Source organism: Doryrhamphus excisus, chromosome 19 (assembly GCF_030265055.1).
Source record: "Doryrhamphus excisus isolate RoL2022-K1 chromosome 19, RoL_Dexc_1.0, whole genome shotgun sequence".
In the NCBI taxonomy this organism is placed as follows: Eukaryota; Metazoa; Chordata; class Actinopteri; order Syngnathiformes; family Syngnathidae; genus Doryrhamphus; species Doryrhamphus excisus.
The window spans coordinates 4,709,104-4,727,135 of NC_080484.1; the positions used below are offsets into that span (position 1 = coordinate 4,709,104).

At 45.6% G+C, this 18,032-nt stretch overlaps 2 protein-coding genes across 3 annotated transcripts; one reads left to right on the forward strand and one right to left on the reverse strand.

The window, feature by feature from the left end:
• Positions 1-3,082: 3,082 nt before the first annotated feature.
• Positions 3,083-12,514, reverse strand: ptpn11a (protein tyrosine phosphatase non-receptor type 11a). Of its 2 annotated transcripts, XM_058057287.1 has the most exons (16): positions 12,199-12,507; positions 11,555-11,677; positions 9,898-10,092; positions 9,547-9,739; positions 8,176-8,295; positions 7,994-8,107; positions 7,826-7,922; positions 7,659-7,756; positions 7,419-7,577; positions 5,998-6,129; positions 5,759-5,913; positions 5,627-5,694; positions 5,409-5,560; positions 5,149-5,267; positions 4,967-5,078; positions 3,083-4,899 (listed from the first exon to the last, which is right to left on the reverse strand). In XM_058057287.1, the coding sequence occupies exons 1-15, from the start codon at positions 12,210-12,212 to the stop codon at positions 5,009-5,011; spliced, it is 1,809 nt and encodes a 602-aa protein (XP_057913270.1). In that variant the 5' UTR covers positions 12,213-12,507; the 3' UTR covers positions 3,083-4,899; positions 4,967-5,008. The 2 variants fall into 2 exon arrangements, with proteins under 2 accessions (XP_057913270.1, XP_057913269.1); XM_058057286.1 differs by having other exon boundaries at positions 7,419-7,756; positions 12,199-12,514.
• A 668-nt stretch (positions 12,515-13,182) lies between these two features.
• tmed2 (transmembrane p24 trafficking protein 2) lies at positions 13,183-17,697 on the forward strand. Its single transcript, XM_058057288.1, has 4 exons — positions 13,183-13,526; positions 14,161-14,353; positions 14,803-14,910; positions 16,474-17,697. The coding sequence occupies exons 1-4, from the start codon at positions 13,347-13,349 to the stop codon at positions 16,596-16,598; spliced, it is 606 nt and encodes a 201-aa protein (XP_057913271.1). The 5' UTR covers positions 13,183-13,346; the 3' UTR covers positions 16,599-17,697.
• Positions 17,698-18,032: the final 335 nt, after the last annotated feature.

Genomic DNA, 18,032 nt, shown 5'->3' on the forward strand with positions numbered 1-18,032 from the left:
TCACAACACATCAAGTCGTATCTCGGGTGGCCGTGGTGTTGGCCTGTCAGGGTCCTTTGGCCGAGCCTACAAAAACTCTCCTGCGGGGGGCTTCCTCTTCTGGCCACCTGGGGGCAGCAAACCAAGCACTGGCATTAAGTCAACATAGAAAGGAGTGCATACATTAATTCACTTGGGATACATTTTCTACACTTAGAAACACTTAAACACTACACTTAATGTTAAGCCTGTTTGCTTTTATGATGGCCACAGTTTGACCCCGGAACAGATGATTTTGACTTCCTATAGTATTATTTGTATTATATTAGTGTAGCATAACTTCCATGTGTCCTCCCTGGAGGACGTGGGAGTTGAAATGAGCTCCCTGTGAAAGCAAAAACAACAAAAAAAGAGCTAATATTAAATTTAAGTTTGACATTGTTGCAAAGGAAGCTGGCGGGGTAGGAATAACAAGCGAGGGGGCGGTTGGGGGTGAGCGCGGGGGGGTTGACTGGACAAGAGGAGACATGGCCAGCAGCGACGAGGCCGAGACCTTCTCATGAAGATAACGGCATTAGGAGGGGAACACAAAATAGGATTTAGTTCTGTGACATCTGCTCTCGTCGCAGCGTCTCCTATACATGCATTTCTTTATTTGCCGTATTTGTGGCGACTGCCACATCGCTCGTAAACACAAAAACAAGAGAGTTCATTTGTTTTTGTAAACATACTGTGGTCCCTCGTTTATCACGGTTAACTAGTCCCAGACCCGACCGCAATTAATGAAGTAGGACTCAATATTAAATTGATGGAATATTTTCCTCATTTTTTACATTAAAGGCCCTCGGACATAAAATAACACCCCTATATCACTCATATTACCCAATATACTAAATATAATAAGAGAAAATAAGACATATTGGACATAAATAAGATGTTAGCAGTTCTTTGTACTTCCTGCCTCATCAATGTATTGTAATTACTGCTTTACACTCGTATTACCCAATATAGTAGACTATGTGGTTGCAAGATTAAAGCACAAGAATATGTCAGGACGGTAATAAATAAATTAATCTATACAATAAATGAAAATGTCAATAATTTTGCTGGCCTTAATAAACTAGCATGTGCATGCGTGTCTGTTTAACTCGCCTCCAAACAGGCAGAAAGAGAGCTCACTCTGTGCATTGGTGTATTCCATAGAACAACCGCATGAAGGGAGTGAGCCCTTTTGTAAGTCAGTCTTTGTCTCGGAAGGGGCAGGCGGGGCCGCTAGCATACACATAACGTACAGAAGAGTGTAACGTAGTAGTTGAAATGATATTAGTAGATTTGACAATATATTGTCATATATATTTTTAATAGTACAAAAAAAAATTTAAAGCCTGTCTTGTCCTCGTACGCCTAATTTTATGTATTGTCTCCTCCCATGAACTGAATGGAAAGCGCATACTAACTACTACATACTTCCATGCCCATACTATCCACATTCCATACTGCATACCCAATCCATCAGACAGTATGCAAAGCGTTTACACTACAGCGTACTACATGATAACCCACAATGCATTGCGCTCCTACCCGAGCCGAAATCGACAGGCTGAAGCTGATTTCACTTTAGCTCTAAACTTTTTAAATACATCACTTTATTGGGATTTTTTTTTTTAAATCGGGCGAGAAAGTGGCCGTTTAGATCCCGAGTGTGCCATTTATTTGTCCAAATACCAACCATTTACAATTTCGTTCGGACGAATTTGGCAAAATTTAGGCTAGCTAGTGAGCAACGTACTTTCGGTTCATTTATTCATTTTCTACCGCTTTTCCTCACAAGGGTCGCGGGGGTGCCGGAGCCTATCCCAGCTGTCTTTGGGCGAGAGGCGGGGTACACCCTGGACTGGTGGCCAGCCAATCACAGGGCACATATAGACAAACAACCATTCACACTCACATTCATACCTATGGACAATTTGGAGTCGCCAATTAACCTAGCATGTTTTTGGAATGTGGGAGGAAACCGGAGTACCCGGAGAAAACCCACGCATGCACGGGGAGAACATGCAAACTCCACACAGAGATGCACTTTCGGTTATTTTCACAAAATAAAACACCCCTTACTTTTCTCATACAAAAATACCATAGTGATAAATCACTGCTTTTACTTTGAAAACAAGAAGCGGACCAACTCGCAATATGCCCTGCTTGACACTGCCGTTTGGTCCATCCTGCTGCCAACATTTTTTTCCGCGGTGGCGTCACGTCACGTTGCATCCTGGGTAATTTGAGTGTGCGTAGTAAGCTAATGATACATACCCAACTTTCGGGCGAATGTAGTATGCATCCGGGAATTTCTCACATACTAATCAGTGCAGTCTATACTGCCAGTGTAGACACACTGCATACTCAAAGAGTTAGCAGGTAAGTATGCGGTTTCGAACACAGCCAATGTCTCGTAACACCCCTACAGTATATGTAGTAGACATGCCGTAATAAGAGTAAATAAGCTATTTAAGATGCACATAAAACACCTGCATGTTTGTGGCGCAGTAAATGTCTTCCCTAGGGACCTTAGTGGCGGGCGGACAGATGTGTGGAGGACAGGAAGTGACATCAGAGTTGAGTTTTAGCTTGCTGTGGGGTACAGTGCAGTGGTACAGTTCATGTTATTGGATGATTACTGACACCTAGCGGCCAATATAGAATACTACACTCATAATGAGAACACTTCTTCTCCCTTGTATTTGTATTTTACTTCATTTAGTTGCCTTATGTCACAATGTTTATGCTTTCAGCCAGGAATAAGTACAATTTGCTTGACTATGCATATTTTGTACTAACAGTAGGCCCTATTCAACCACAAAACGGAAATCTTTTATTAAATCTTTTTTAAAAAAGCGTGATGTAGCGAGGCACCACTGTATTTGTTGTGCTTTTCTTCTTCACTTTTCGTCTCCAAGTTGATTCCTCGCTCCTACAGCATCCATCCCAATTCCACGCAAATGCATCATGTCCAGTAAAATCCGTATTAGACGATGTCATCGTAACGCCACTGTTGGAAAACACTGCAATGTTTTCCTGCTGCTATGCTACTACTGATAACAATAAAATCAAAGACATGGTAGTGAAATGAGGCATGAGCTCGCCATTTATTCTTAGTGAGGACGTTAACGTGGTTAACTGCATTTTTTCTTTTTTTTAATAAACTCTGTTTCGTGCTGCCAAGGACGGCACGATGCATATACATACACTTTATCTTACTGGCAAGTAGATATGTTATTTCTGCTAAGTACATTCTGCTCATGTACAATATACACCTTCAAAAATAGACTTTTGTTTCTGGGGTCAAAGAGTCACGTCCGAGTGATGGAATGGTGGGAGTCAGGGGCACTAAAAACAAGCGTGGTCGCACAGAAGGCACGTCTATGCACCGACGTGTTGTTATGGTTAATGTGGGCGGGGCCTATCATGATTCGCAAGCTATAGCACGCCGCTACACGCGTAAGTATCCCAGTCGGTGGGGGTTAGTCGGAAGGTACGGCAGCGGCACGGAAGGGGGCGGGGCGTTTGAGCGGCGAGCGGAACGTGAGCACTCCGCAAAGGCTCCACATGAGAAATCTTGAGGCCACGTTTGAAATGAGCGGAAACATCCGACGGCGGACGGGAAGTCAGATCTTTACAGGAGAAAACTGACAGCACCAGTTAGCTTAGCATTAAGCAGTTTCAAAAAGTGTAGTTCAGCCTCATTGCGCATGTCTTGTAATACCATTAGGTTTCTCTAGAGGCACCGGTGAGCCATGGAGATACATGGCAGCTGCAGATTCGCATTAAATGACATTGACATTTTATTGTGAAACAGGAAATGCAAAGTTTGCATCCCTCGTCTGTCTGGCTATGCTCGGAAAGACAAGACTTTCTGTTCTTTTGGGCTCATTTTACATTCCATAGAGATTTCTCCACGCTTCAGGAAGGGAATATTCCAGTCTCCCTTTGAATGCGACACACTTGATAGTGTTTGTTAAAAATAGTGTTTGTGGTCTCACAGGGTTAGTGTTTTTCCGAGGGAGTAAACATCTCCATGGTAACAGCACTATGGCTGATGGACGATGTCTGCAGCACGTTGCTAACACGTTCATGTTTTCTATAAAACGGTTACCGCTCAGGCTTATGCTAAGCTAAGCTAATCACCGGTGATATCGGGCTCCTCGTCACCTTTGACCCTACCTGTAAAGACCACGTGACGGTGCTCAAAGGAGGCAACGGTTCATGAAAGGCAATTGCTGTTTCAAACAAGACACATATGTATTCTGCACTTCAAGGTTAGCATGAAAGCTAAAGTTTTGTTTTGTGTGCCGTTTTGGCAGCCATGTGGAGGAATCTCAATGTGGGCATCTCTGAACTCTTAATTGGACGATGAGCGCAGCCAATCAGACGAGGCGTGACCGCGGCAACGTGAAGGACATTCGAGTTGAGGCGGCGACGTGGCGAGAGGACGCACGTTTCTTGTCAAGGCAGTTGTGGCGAGGTCAGTGAAAGCGTACGCGTGGGTTTTACGTTCTACGCCTGGGAAACGTCTCCCTCAGCACCCGCGTTGACCTTTGAAGTGGACGATGAGATGTTGGCACAGAACTTTCTCAGGTCAGTCTACAATCTACGTATTTAGCTTTAGTTATTCGTTAAAAAAAAGAGGAAAAAAATGGAGGATGAAGTTGATGTTTAGGCGCTCGCTCTTCCCAGCGCCGACTACAGCTAAACCCGGACTGCGCTTTCTTTCGTTGGGGATTTGGCGCCTCTCAGAGGCAGGCGTGAGGATCACAGTGGTTTGGCGAGAGCGAGAACGGGACGAGGCGCTCTCCGGCGTTGTACTGTTGTCGTGTTTGTCCGTTGTTCCGTCACTGGCGAAGAAACGGTCGGGGCGTCAGGGTCCTGCGAGGAGAACTTCATCAGACATGGCGTCTGCGAAGCGGTACGCGAGAACGGCGGCGGCACTCACGTGGAACCAGCAGGAGGACCAGGGAGGGGTCGAAGGAGAGTCTCATCTGAAGCTCTTCTGCTGCTGCATCAGGCCCACGTTCTCGTACACTCGGGAGTTGTCTTCCCTCATCCTGGCCACGCACAAGGACACGGCCATCAGCTAAAGCGCGAGAAGGGGGGTGGGGTTTGTGCGGGACTTACTCTGTGCAGGTGGGCGTTGGAAGAGGCGTGCACGGAGGCAACGGGCTCTGCTCTCCTCCCGTCAGGTCAGACAAGGAGTACTTGATGTTGGTGTACTCGCGACCTTTGATTTTACTTTTCTGCGCCCGAACAAAGAGGGACGACACAAGTGTCACATGACCCTTGAAGGGACCCTTGAGATACTCGACTATTCAGGAGGTGCTGGACCCGAGCTGGGGAAACGGCTTCTTTTTAAGGGAGGTAACTGTAAGGTGACACACCTGCTCCTCTACGATGCGCCTCTGCAGCGTCTCGATGTAGTGCTGCACCGCCATGTAGATGAAGCGGTACTGCGCCTCCGTCTGCACCATCCCCGAGCGCTGCGAGCGTACCATCTGGATGGTCTTGGGCACGTCGATGTCACAGTCCACCCCTGCACCATGCAGACAATGCCGTGTCATGCGTCACCAACCATTGCTGCCACCCGCATGGGACTCACCTTTTTCCCTGATGACGTCGATGAGGATGTCGATCACGATGAACGTCCCTGTTCGCCCGATCCCCGCGCTGACCAGCAGAAGCATGCCATGTTAGTGAGGCCGCCATGTGGCGTCCAGGTGTTGTACCGTACCTGCAGTGAACTGCTATGGGTCCCGCGTCCAGGATGCTCTCCTGCTTCAGGTTGACCTCCTCCAGGAAGTCTAGAACGCCGCCGGGGTCCGTCGGGACACCGTGGTCGGGCCACGCCCTGAAGTGGTACTGCCAGACCGTACGCTCTGTGTTGCCCTGCCGACGTCACCAAAATCTTAGCAGTGATGTTTAAAAGTGTACCACAAAAAATGCGGAAGAATCAAAGAACGGAGAAGTTACTTGGCCAACTTTGGACAGTTTGAGCTCTCGGAGGATGTAGTCGTGCGCTGCCGTCTCTCTGACGTTGCGAACACGCATGGCGCCATACTCCTTCAGAGCAGACATGTCGGGCCAGTACTTGACACACTTACTCTGTTGAGATGCAACACCAACCATAAAATCAACTCTTTCCTCAAGAATAGAGAACATTGCAATTAGCAAACAACATGTGGGAGGTTCCCATAGGACTGCTATCTATCTGTGGTAGTGGGGTGGATAATGGGGCGCTGTCCAACATTTTACTTTCTTTCAGCTTTTTTCCCCTGATTACGGGGTCGCCACAGTGATTCTTGGCTTAATCCCTTTTATATTCCGGATGCCCTTCCTGACGAACAGTGGAGATTCGAACCCGAGCCGTCCGCTCCAAAGTCCAGAATGCTAACCACTACACCACAGCGGGCTCGTCCAACATTAGGGTGATCTAATAAATTTAAAAAACGGTAAAAAAAGAGAGTGCAAGTTAACGCATGCACAATGGTGTATTCAAGGACCTTGGAACAACGTAGGACAGGTCGCTGCTCGCAACAAAAACTAAGATTTGTAATTGAATATCCATTCATTCATTCATTCATTCTCAACCGCTTATCCTCACGAGGGTCGCGGGGGTGCTGGAGCCTATCCCAGCTGTCTTCGGACAAGAGGCAGGGTACACCCTGTACTGGTGGCCAGCCAATCACAGGGCACATATAGACAAACAACCATTCACACTCACATTCATACCTATGGACAATTTGGAGTCGCCAATTAACCTAGCATGTTTTTGAAACCGGAGTACCTGGAGAAAACCCACGCATTCACAGGGAGAACATGCAAACTCCACACAGAGATGGCCGAGGGTGGAATTGAACCCAGGTCTCCTAGCTGTGAGGTCTGCGCGCTAACCACATGATTGCCGTGCAGGTAATTGAATATGATTTTGAAAAAATAATATATTTCCATATTTCCAAAATGAATATGCATTTACCCCCCAAAAAATACGTATTTATTTACAAATGTTTTTCATTGACCCTGAAAGCTTCCTGTGGCCCAATTTGACCAACCCGCGGACTGATACTGTGCCGCAGCCTGGAAGTTGGGGACCCCTGGTCCAATTGCCATAACTGACCACAGTGCATTTTTATGGATGTTGACAAAGTGAGTTTTTCCCTCATGTCTCATACAAAATAAGTCATAAAAGTATGTGTGACTCATGTTGATATCAGATCAGATTGATATCAGTATTGTATCAGCAGTGAAAAAGTTGGCACGAATATGAGCGAGGGCAAGCAGGTAGATCCCAATCTATTCTATTCGTGGTGGGCCGCCACAGATAAAATGGATGTATGGGAGACATTGACACTGAAAACCTGTCCAGGGTCCAGAGTCCGGCCCAGCTCTCTCACCTTTCCTCTCTCCACCTCCTTGGTGGTCATGACGATGACTCGAGAGTTCTCCTGGAACACCATCCTCCAGAAGTCACTGATGGTGTTCTGCAGGCAGCCCTGCGTGGCGATGTAGGACTTCTTCACCTTGGTGCTGTTACACTTGGAGTCCAGGTCCGGCTTAAGAAAAAGCACACCATCGATGTCTTCACGGTCAGTGGTAGCGGTCCTGTGTGTGTCGTGGGGCTGAAGGCCGTTTACCATGCTAGTAGATACTACCATGATGATATTGGCATTGATGTAGTCAGAGCCGGGCTCGTTGGGGTCGCCGTCGTTCAGTACTGCCCGCGTGTGGTCGACTGGGGGGGAGGAAACGACATGAGGAGCCGTAAAAAAAAAAAAAAAAAAGTCCTGACTGTCATACTTACAAGGCAAAATATTCTTGTATCTGTTCTTGTTCTTGTTCTCGGCCCTCTGGCCTTCTTTGCGGCTGTAGAGCAGCTTGCACTCCTGCTGCTGTAAGGTCTGTGTGGGCGGGGCCAGGACAGTCAGACATTCCGAGACACACCAGAGAGGCTTCATCAGAGTCAACTCACCTCAAATTCTTCCCAAAAGCCTTGCTTGACCTTGTCGGTGGCCTCTGCCAGCTTGCTCAGCTCCCGAACTCGACTTTCGATCTCTGCGGCGTTGATGCGAGTGGTGTTGAGGGGCTGCGAGCACGGTGAAGGACGACACGGTGAACCCACTGGGAAGTCAAAACGCCTCAAACGTAAAGTACCTGCTTGAGTTGGAGCACGGTGCCCAGGGTCTCCACCATGGGGTTCTTCTTGTAGTGCTCCACCAGGTCTGTCAGGGAGTCAAACTTCTCACCCCCGCCCACGTCGTACTTGAGGTCATGCTGGAGGAGGACAGACCGAGGCCGATGAGTTTGAAGCACATTTCATGATATAATGATTTCATATGGCACAATAATTTGATACACCGTGTCAAATTCATTCATTCATTCATTCATTTTCTACTGCTTTTCCTTACGAGGGTCGCAGGCGTGCTGGAGCCTATCCCAACTGTCTTCAGGCGAGAGGCGGGGTACACCCTGGACTGGTGGCCAGCCAATCACAGGGCACATATAGACAAACAACCATTCACACTCACATTCATACCTATGGACAATTTGGAGTGGCCAATTAACCTAGCATGTTTTTGGAATGTGGGAGGAAACCGGAGTACCCGGAGAAACCCTTGCATACACGGGGAGAATAATAATAATAATTTATTAATATCCAGTGGAGTTTGCATGTTCTCCCCGTGCATGCTTGGGTTTTCTCCAGGTACTCCGGTTTCCTGCCACATTCCAAAAACATGCTAGGTTAATTGGCGACTCCAAATTGTCCATAGGTATGAATGTGAGTGGGAATGGTTGTCTATATGTGCCCTGTGATTGGCTGGCGACCAGTCCAGGGTGTACCCCGCCTCTCGCTCAAAGACAGCTGGGATAGGCTCCAGCACCCCCGCAACCCTCGTGAGGAAAAAGCGGTTGAAAATGAATGAATGAATTTATTAATATACTTTTGAAAACAGTGAAGCTGAAAAATGTGAAGTGCGAAGTGGCAAGTGGGAAACATTGATGTGCTTTGCAAGGTTTATGTCAACTCCATGCAATAACGCCCCATTTCAATTTAGTATACTTATCTCGGAAAATGAATAACCTACAGTAGTACAGTTTTTTTACAGTTACAGTTTTTTTCCTTTGTATCCAGATTTTAGGGAGACCCCGTACAATGCATAGCATTCCCAAAATAGAAATCCCAAAATGACCCGTGAGACTGTCCAGCGGCTACGGTGATGCATCTTGTCACAAACAGGCTATCTTGGTGTGAGCACTGAGCAGCTGCATGCGGGGAACAGACACCCGCTTCAGAAGGCAGAATGATGCTAATGAGCATCTGATCGGGTCTGGGATGTCACTCTGTCATGTGCACAGTCAGTGTTGCGATACAACATGCGGGGGGGATAAAGGGAAGCACTTGTTGATTCATTCTACGTGTCACTGCGCTGGTGAGCGTGTTCATCAACTCGCTCATCACACTTCAGGGCGGCTGTGACCCGGGGAAGGGAAGGACGTGTATAGGAGGATCGGGCATGTGCTCACCTGGCAGCGTATCATGACGTGTGTGACTTTGGGTTTGCTGTCACTGCTGTCTGTCTTGTCGTCGCCCGTGCGCACCGACAGGACAAAGTCCCCTGGATGGCTCTGACTCTCCCGGACCAGGAAGCTTCCGTTCTTCCCTTTCTCCGTCAGCAGCTTCTCTGCCTCGCGACCCGACAAGTGTCCGTGAAACCACCTTAGGGCAAACGCAACATGTGGTATCAGAACAGCCAGAATAGCTCTCAAGCAATATTATCTAAGTAAAGGCAGTCAATGGTGTCCTTAGTGAAGTGGCCGATGAGACCATGCCGATGAATATGTCAGCGTCACTTTTCCACGGCCAGCCCAGCTCACCTCTCTGAGGTCGGGTCGGCACAGTTGAGAGGATACTTGAGCTCAATGACGTCTCCGTTTTTCTCCTTCAGCTGCCCGTGGTGTTCCATGTAATACTGCACCAGCTCGGCCAGCGTGGCAAACTTCTCCCCGCCGTAGAGGTCATAGTAGTCCCCCGTGTTCTGGATCTTAATGTGGGTGACGGCGCCGTTCCGCCTGCAGGGGTCGAGCGTGGAGTGCGGGGTGAGAAGATGATTAGAAGGAATGGCAGGCGGCGTTTCAGCAAGTTTGGATTGGTGGGGGGAAAAAAAGTGGGTTTGGAAGTTCAAAGTGTGGCCTGAAGGCACCGCAGTCACCATCACAAAGTGTAGCGTTGCATTAATATTCATTTGAGAGCGTTAACATAAAGTCTTTTGTCTTTTTGCTGACACAGCGGCCCGTGTGCTGCTGAGTCATGGTCGCCATTCCACATCATCTGAGAAAAAGAAAAAAGGAGAACTTGTGGCGGGTCTGAACATCGAGCAGCGACTCGCCATTACATGTGTGGGGGAGGGAGGCAACGTGACAAAGAGCGGGGCTCGTCTAGTCTCTGAGTGGCGCCACGGGGAACGGCGGAGATTAGACGCCCGGCAGCGGAAGTGTGAGACCAAAATAAGATGCGTGGGTTAAACATGTGTAGTGATTACACATTTAGACAATGATGTCGTCTGGACAAGTGATTCTCAACTGGTGGGTTGGGACCCAAAAGTGGATCGCGGATCAATTCTGAGTGGGTTGAGAGTCAAAAAATGACATTAAAGTATGTAATATACAACCAATGTCTGCCCTTTTTTGTAAAATTGGCAATATTTTAGTTATGCAAAATACTTCATTTTCATTTAGACATTATTTGTATGCATGCAGTTATGTTCTTCCTCACTCGGGGGACGAGTGGTTCACGTGCAGGCGACCCGGGTTAGATTCCCCGCTCGGGTTTGCATGTTCTCCATGCACGCAGGGTTTTCTCCGGTTTCCTCACACATTCCACAAACATGCTAGGTTAATTGGCAACTCCAAATTGTCCATAGGTATGAATGTGAGTGTGAATGGTTGTTTGTCTATATGTGCCCTGTGATTGGCTGGCCACCAGTCCAGGGTGTACCCTGCGTCTTGCCCGAAGACAGCTGGGATAGGCTCCCACCTGCCCGCGACCCTCGTGAGGATAACCAGTACAGAAAATGGATGGATGGAAATAAATAAATACAAAAAAGTGAAAAAAATACTATATATTAAAACGACTTAAAAATGGGGGGTGACAGGATGACCATTGAAAAATGCGGGTCCCAGGATGAGACCATTTGAGAACTGATCTAGATAGCCACCCAGCACCACAAATAGACTGCAATCCTGTTAGACACCGGGAATGCTGAATTGCTGCATAATTCATGGTTTAATAGCTAATTAAGCTAAACGATTTGACCAGCATTCATCAATCACAATCAGGTCAGTAATATTACATATTTATTGTTGAAGAAACATTAAGTGGATATTATTTTGGCTATGTTTTGGGTCTTAGATGTACTGGAAAACAAAGGCAAAAGGTGACTGTACGGGCCTGTAGAGCAGGGGTGCTCATTTCCAGCCAAGTAAATGGAGGACAGAAACCATCCAACATGTGAGGCAGGTCATGATCACCCACCGTACTGACAGGGTGAAGTCTCCTGGGTTGCTCTTGCTGGGTCTGGCTAAAAAGCTGCCGTCCACGCCGCGAGTCAGGAGGAGGTTCTCGGCCTCCACGCCTGTGATGTTGGGGTGAAACCACCTGGCAGACAAACAAGGGAGAAGGTTGCATACAAGTCTGAATGTAGATAGAAGTGACTGCTTATGTTGTCATCCAGACAGCTGACCCATTATGAGACACCAATGTTCATGTTCACCAACTTCATTTTGCAATTCATGTTCTAGTTGCCTTGCTGAAGGGCTCCATTCTTCTTCCATATAAAGGCGCTCACATTGGTCTGTGGTTCATGTTGCCAACACAACATTAACATAATGATCATTTCTGTCACTTAAAATATGTCCACTTTTTAGATAAAAGCGCATGAATAGTAATACAAAACCGGTGTCATGCAAACAACAATGAAGTCATGTTGGTTTTCTTGCATTGTTTACAGTGTGGAAACACCACAGCCGCCGGTGTATGCTAACGTTTCATGGTTAGCTAACATACTGCAATCAGCTTTTTCTTCACAAACGTAGGGACAATTCGGGGTTGATTACGGACGAAACTGCAGAGCTGTGTTGGAGTTAGCGCGGCCAAAATTGTTTTCCAGACAAGCTTACCTCCGAGATGTCATTTTTTTCTCTCCTCACTTCCTTCCCCTCTTGGCAGCTAGCAGTAGCTCAAGCTAGGTGGCGAACCTTCCAGACCGTTCTCGCTTCAAATCACAGAAAAAAGCGTTTCATCGGTTCATATCCGGCCAGTATGTTTACCGAAATGACGGCATGGACAAAAAAGTGAGATCAAGTTGTACATGAAAAGTGTTTAGGCCTGTCCCGCAGACTTCAGACCAAGTCGATTGTTGGACGTCACCAAACCTGCGACAAAACATAGGATGCGTTGTTTTTTGACACCTGGTGCGACCGTTTTTGCAGTAGCACCGCCCCCTCTGGAAAACTAACGGCTCTCGGCTCATCCGGGTAACACGACATAAATTAAAGGATGCGCTTAAGATCCTTCTGCGCCTGTGCAGCAAAAGTTATTGTATATTTTCGAGTGAACAGAGCTGTATTATTGCACATTGTTGACATATATCTTGACGTGTTCCACAAGCAAAGCATGACTTCTGATTATAATTGCATAAAATTCAGACAAATGTTGGCTCGGATTTCAACAATAAACCAAAACGATACATGGATCAAGAAGCATACAAGATGCCGTCTGGAATGAATAAGATGATTCTGATTTAGTGTTAACAATATCATAACGTTATTCGGCAACGTAACAAACGTTGTACTTCACTCGACTGGCCAAGTACAAGATACTAGTAAGTACAAGATATACGTTCACAATAAAGAACCGTTTAAACATATACCAACAGTCATTCATCCACCAGTCAGGGTATCAGCTGGGATAGGCTCCAGCATACCCGCTACCCTTGTGAGAGAGAATAAGAGACATGGAAGATGGAGGGGATGAAAAGGCATTCGTATGAATATACAATTAGTGCCAAAATTATTGCGCTTTGTAGTAATAAAAAGTATCCAAAAGGACACACTCTACAGACGCATGCAGTCTTTACATAGCGCGCTTTCTTAAATTTGACCCTCGGCGCTTGCCGTTAAGCCGTACGTGGCAAACAGACGGCCGCAGCACTTTGAGGTCCTTCACACCTGCAGTATTTCTCTCATAGAAACTCTACCACAGCGAGGAATAACCCAACAAGGACACTTTTTACTTCGTCGAGATATTTTTGTAAAGTCCACGAACAATGTTTACCACGTCGGAGCTGGTTGTCCTGCTGGCCGTCCTGTCCGCCACGGCGTCCGGCTACTTCGTTAGCATCGACGCCCAAGCCGACGAGTGCTTCTATGAGCGGGTCAACTCCGGCACCAAGATGGGCCTAATGTTTGAGGTGGCCGAAGGAGGCTTTTTGGATATTGACGTGGAGGTGAGATGCGCAAAAAGCCACCTTACACGTTTTGTCTTTGAGCACTCTAATCTACGGCAAAAGGGCTAAGGCCTGTCTGTGCGAGCAGGCGCCATCTGTGAAGGCTGTCGTTAATCAAAGTGGCTGCTAACTCAACACCACTTATTTAAAATAAGATATTTCATATCTTGATCGGTCTTTGAGATGTGATTCAATCGGTGAGTTTTTGAGAGGTAGTGTTTATTGTTGTTCCACTGTTAGCAGGGAATGTCGGAAGTTAATCTACGTCGAATGGTAGCGTCCGGTTTTGACATGCTAGCGAGTATTTGGCCATATGACGGCGCCAATGCTTAAATAAACCTTTGTGTGAATTACACAGTTTTCGTCAATGTATGCGCGTTATTCTTAAAGTGTAACTGTCTGTATATTCGCGTTCCATATGTTTCTTCGAAAACCACGCGTTATTAATTATTAAACATGGTAAACATTCTTGGTAACGACATACCCGGATTCTTCCATAGCTGTCTTAGAGCATAGTTGTTAACAAAGTACCCGGATGTTTCCATATTTTCGACAGTGCATTTGTTATGAATGGGGACCCTTATGTGGCATTATCCATGCTTCGTAATGATGGCCGTCCTCTGATATTTTGCAGATAACTGGACCCGACGGTAAGCAGATCTACAAGGGTGACCGTGAGTCCAGTGGCAAATACTCGGTGGCGGCGCACATGGACGGAACCTACAAGTTCTGCTTCAGCAACAAAATGTCCACAATGACACCCAAGATCGTCATGTTCACCATCGACATCGGCGAGGCACCCAAAGGCCAGGACATGGAGACTGAAGGTGAGCGTGCCGCACGTTACGTTCAACTGAGTGATCTCTCGTTCCCGCTTGCTGAGCTGACTCGTTTCTGGACGCTCTCTTCCTCCTCATAGGTGGTGGCAGTTGGGATGGTAGGCAGACTGCCCGTCAAATAGAATGTGGCATTTTCCTGCACTCTAACCAGAGTTGTTAGATGACACTAATAGCGTGAAATCCTGTGCTTAAATTGAGAAATTGAGTGGTTTGATCTGTTGCACATTCCGAGAATACACACCATCACCCTGGAAGCTAATGCACGCACTCTATAATGTGTGTTTTGGAGTCCAGAGGTGACCATTTTGTTGCTCGTACTGTTTGCTGCACTTTTTTTTTTGCAAGATCGACAACAAAAAACTGTACTGCATGTATGATGCACTGATGCCGGACTTGTTACACGCTGGCAGTGTTGTGACTGATGTAATCTCTTTCAGCTCACCAAAACAAGCTGGAGGAGATGATCAATGAGCTGGCTGTTGCCATGACGGCCGTGAAGCACGAGCAGGAGTACATGGAGGTGCGGGAGAGGATACACAGAGCAAGTGAGTGCACTGCCAAACGACACCTTTGGAAGCTTGCGGTATTTGATGATGCCATCGGCAAATTTGCATAATTGGCCATGTCCTATGCAGCGGGACACAAAATGTGAGTTCAAAAACATGGAATACTTGAATATAAATATCCAACCTGCGACATCTTATTCTACGGCAGGGGTCTCAAACTCAATTTACTTGGGGTCCACTGGAGCTCGGGTCTGGGTGAGACTGGGCCGCATCAGGTTTAAAAAAAAAAAAAAAAAAAAAAAAAAGCATTTATTAAAAACAAAAAAATTAAAAAAACTTCGCCTTGGTTCCGATTTTCTACAAGAAAAGCTCTGATAAAACATTCCACTGTTCTCAAATATCTTACTTTTTATTTTTCTACACAAAATAAGATGAAAAATAAACAAATCAAGAATAAAGAAAATCAATCAATCAGTAATAAATAAATAAATATAATAATAATAATAATAAAACGGCAAATAATAAAAACTTAAGAAACCACATATAGTTGGTGGGTAGACAAATTATTTTTTTCAGATTAAAATGAACAAAGCATTATTAGAGCCCTGTAGACATGACAAAACACGACTATAGTCACATTTATACTCTTTTTATTTACAACATATTGCACAACTGCAGGGTCTTGAGACACATGCTAACTCGCAAACTAGAGAGCTAGCGACCTAAACGGTAGCCTTCAAGTTATTTCCTTTAAACTTAAATAGCCAAAAACTTACCACTTCCACACGGATAGGGAGGATAACTATTAACAGTTATTTAGCCTTTAACATGAACATTAATCAAACGTAATAATTTTTTCTGGGTACATGATACCATACAGCATCCATATCAAACTTGCGCGGGCCGCACTAACATTAAACTTTCATATCAAGGCGGGGGCCTCAAACTAGTGCCCTGCGGGCCACATTTGAGACCCCTGTTCTACGGCAACCTGGGTGCCTATTAGGCGTGGTTCCATTTACTATATAATGTGACTTTCATATGAACCAAGCTACAGCAACATTGTTGTTGTTAGTAACATTAGTAAGAGCTACTTCACTGAGCTTCACCATGCACTCACTTCGGACAAATAGCTATGAGCTGCTATGTTTTTTGAGTTTGGAAAAGTTAAGGCTAATGCTTAAAATGGCCAAAGTATGGCAAAATACTGTATCACGTTATTATGAATGTACCTGTTACTACATGGCCGCCACTTGTGTATAACACCGTAAAACCTTGTTGGAGGTTTTTGAGTAGCGGTCATTGTAGGCGGAATAGGTGTGTCCCATTACATGTGTTAATTAGCTGCCACTTTTTAGCTATTTTTAGAATGCCCAGAAAAGAGAGACGTGGTCATGTCAAAGGTAAGGACTGTGGATGATGGGTAAAATTGAAAGAAAAAATTTATAAGTACATTCATAGACAGTCCCATTATAATGTGTTCTTGGCTAGGGTGAACGTGTAGTTCCGGGTGTGTTTGTTGTGGGCCGCCACAGATACAAGACCGTATGGGAACCACGGACTGTAAAGTATGTGACTTGTTGCTTGTCTTCCCCTGTCTAGTCAACGACAACACAAACAGCCGAGTGGTGCTGTGGTCCTTCTTCGAAGCCCTTGTTCTGGTGGCCATGACGCTCGGACAGATTTACTACCTGAAGAGATTTTTTGAAGTGCGGCGGGTGGTTTAGAGCGGCGGTGGCGGCGGCACCGTGAGCCCTCCACGTTCATCTTCTTGGCGTCTGACCTCAAGACAGATATTTACACTCTGCAAACGAGACTGGCAGTTTTCACTACTTCTCATTTGTTTGTACATTTGGAAACAAACGGCCACAAGATTACAGAATGGATGCTTCTTTTTTTTCTTTTTTTTTTTCTTGTTGTTGGTTTTTAACTGATTGTTTTCTCCGTAAATGGTTTTGATTTTTTTTTTTTTTCAGTAAGGCCTAATCAATCGTTAGATATTTGCTAGTACTGTTATATAAAATCAGTCAGGTGGAAGTTGATGCTGACATGTCAAATAGGTTTGTGTCACTTTTGGGGGAGGGGGCGGGGTCACATGCCGCACAGTAAAACTACTATTTTACTCTCACTTAAATCCTTCAAAGGCTTCCTGAAAGCGGTCCGTACCCCAATAAGACTCAAGTCAACAAAATCAAATCACTACTTTCCAGACCAAATCTAGACGTAATGGAACAGGAAGTGACTTCATACGTTAGAGCAGTTATTTATGGCGGCATACAGTCAAATAAAACAAATGAAAGTACTGCAAAGCAGTCAGGTGGATGTTGACAGAGAGGACATGTTAAAGGGGTTTGGGGTTGCACTAAAATAAAAGGTCAAGTGATTGAAATGTTAACATGATGGTCGGGGAAGGGAGTGGGGTCTGACTTAAATGACTGCTGTGTGCTTTTTGTCACTGCTCGGTTATTTTGTTGGGGAATTTTAAATTATGTGAATGTTAATAAACTTTTTTCCTCCCCTGTTTTGGAACACTTGCAGTGAGGTGCAACTTTTTTTCCTCTTTAATTGAGCATCCATTTTTCTTTCTGCTCTTGCTATACGTCCAAGGCTGTCTTATCACTTCACTCGCATCTTACTGGAAGCGTTCCACTTTTGTATTGAGACAAAAAACACAAAAACAACCTTGCTCTGTTGTTCAGGCAGGAAAACGACTCTGCACTCAAGTCTCTCCTTTTCTGATTCCAACACACTGAAGAATCCATCTGTACAAATGTAGAATGGTTGAAAAATTCCCGGGTTTCATAATAAAGGAATTCTATACAACGACTTGGGATGTCTGCGAACTGAGAATGGTCACTTTAGAAAGGGCTCGTGTGTTCAGCAAAGGTAGATAGCTCTCTTTTTGAGATGGTCACACTGGCACCAGAAATGAAATTTAACATGAATATTCAATACGTTAGCAGATGTAAATGTCCTTGTGTGACTTACTCAAGCCGTAGTCTTCTTCTATCAGTCTTTTTATACTGTATTAAAACACTCATTTCACACCAAGGATAAAGTCGCCACAAAACACGTCACACGCAAAACGCTGCCATCTAGTGGTCACAACGAGCTACAACAAACTACAGAAACATCAAAAACGAAAGTTCTTGCTCTAATGT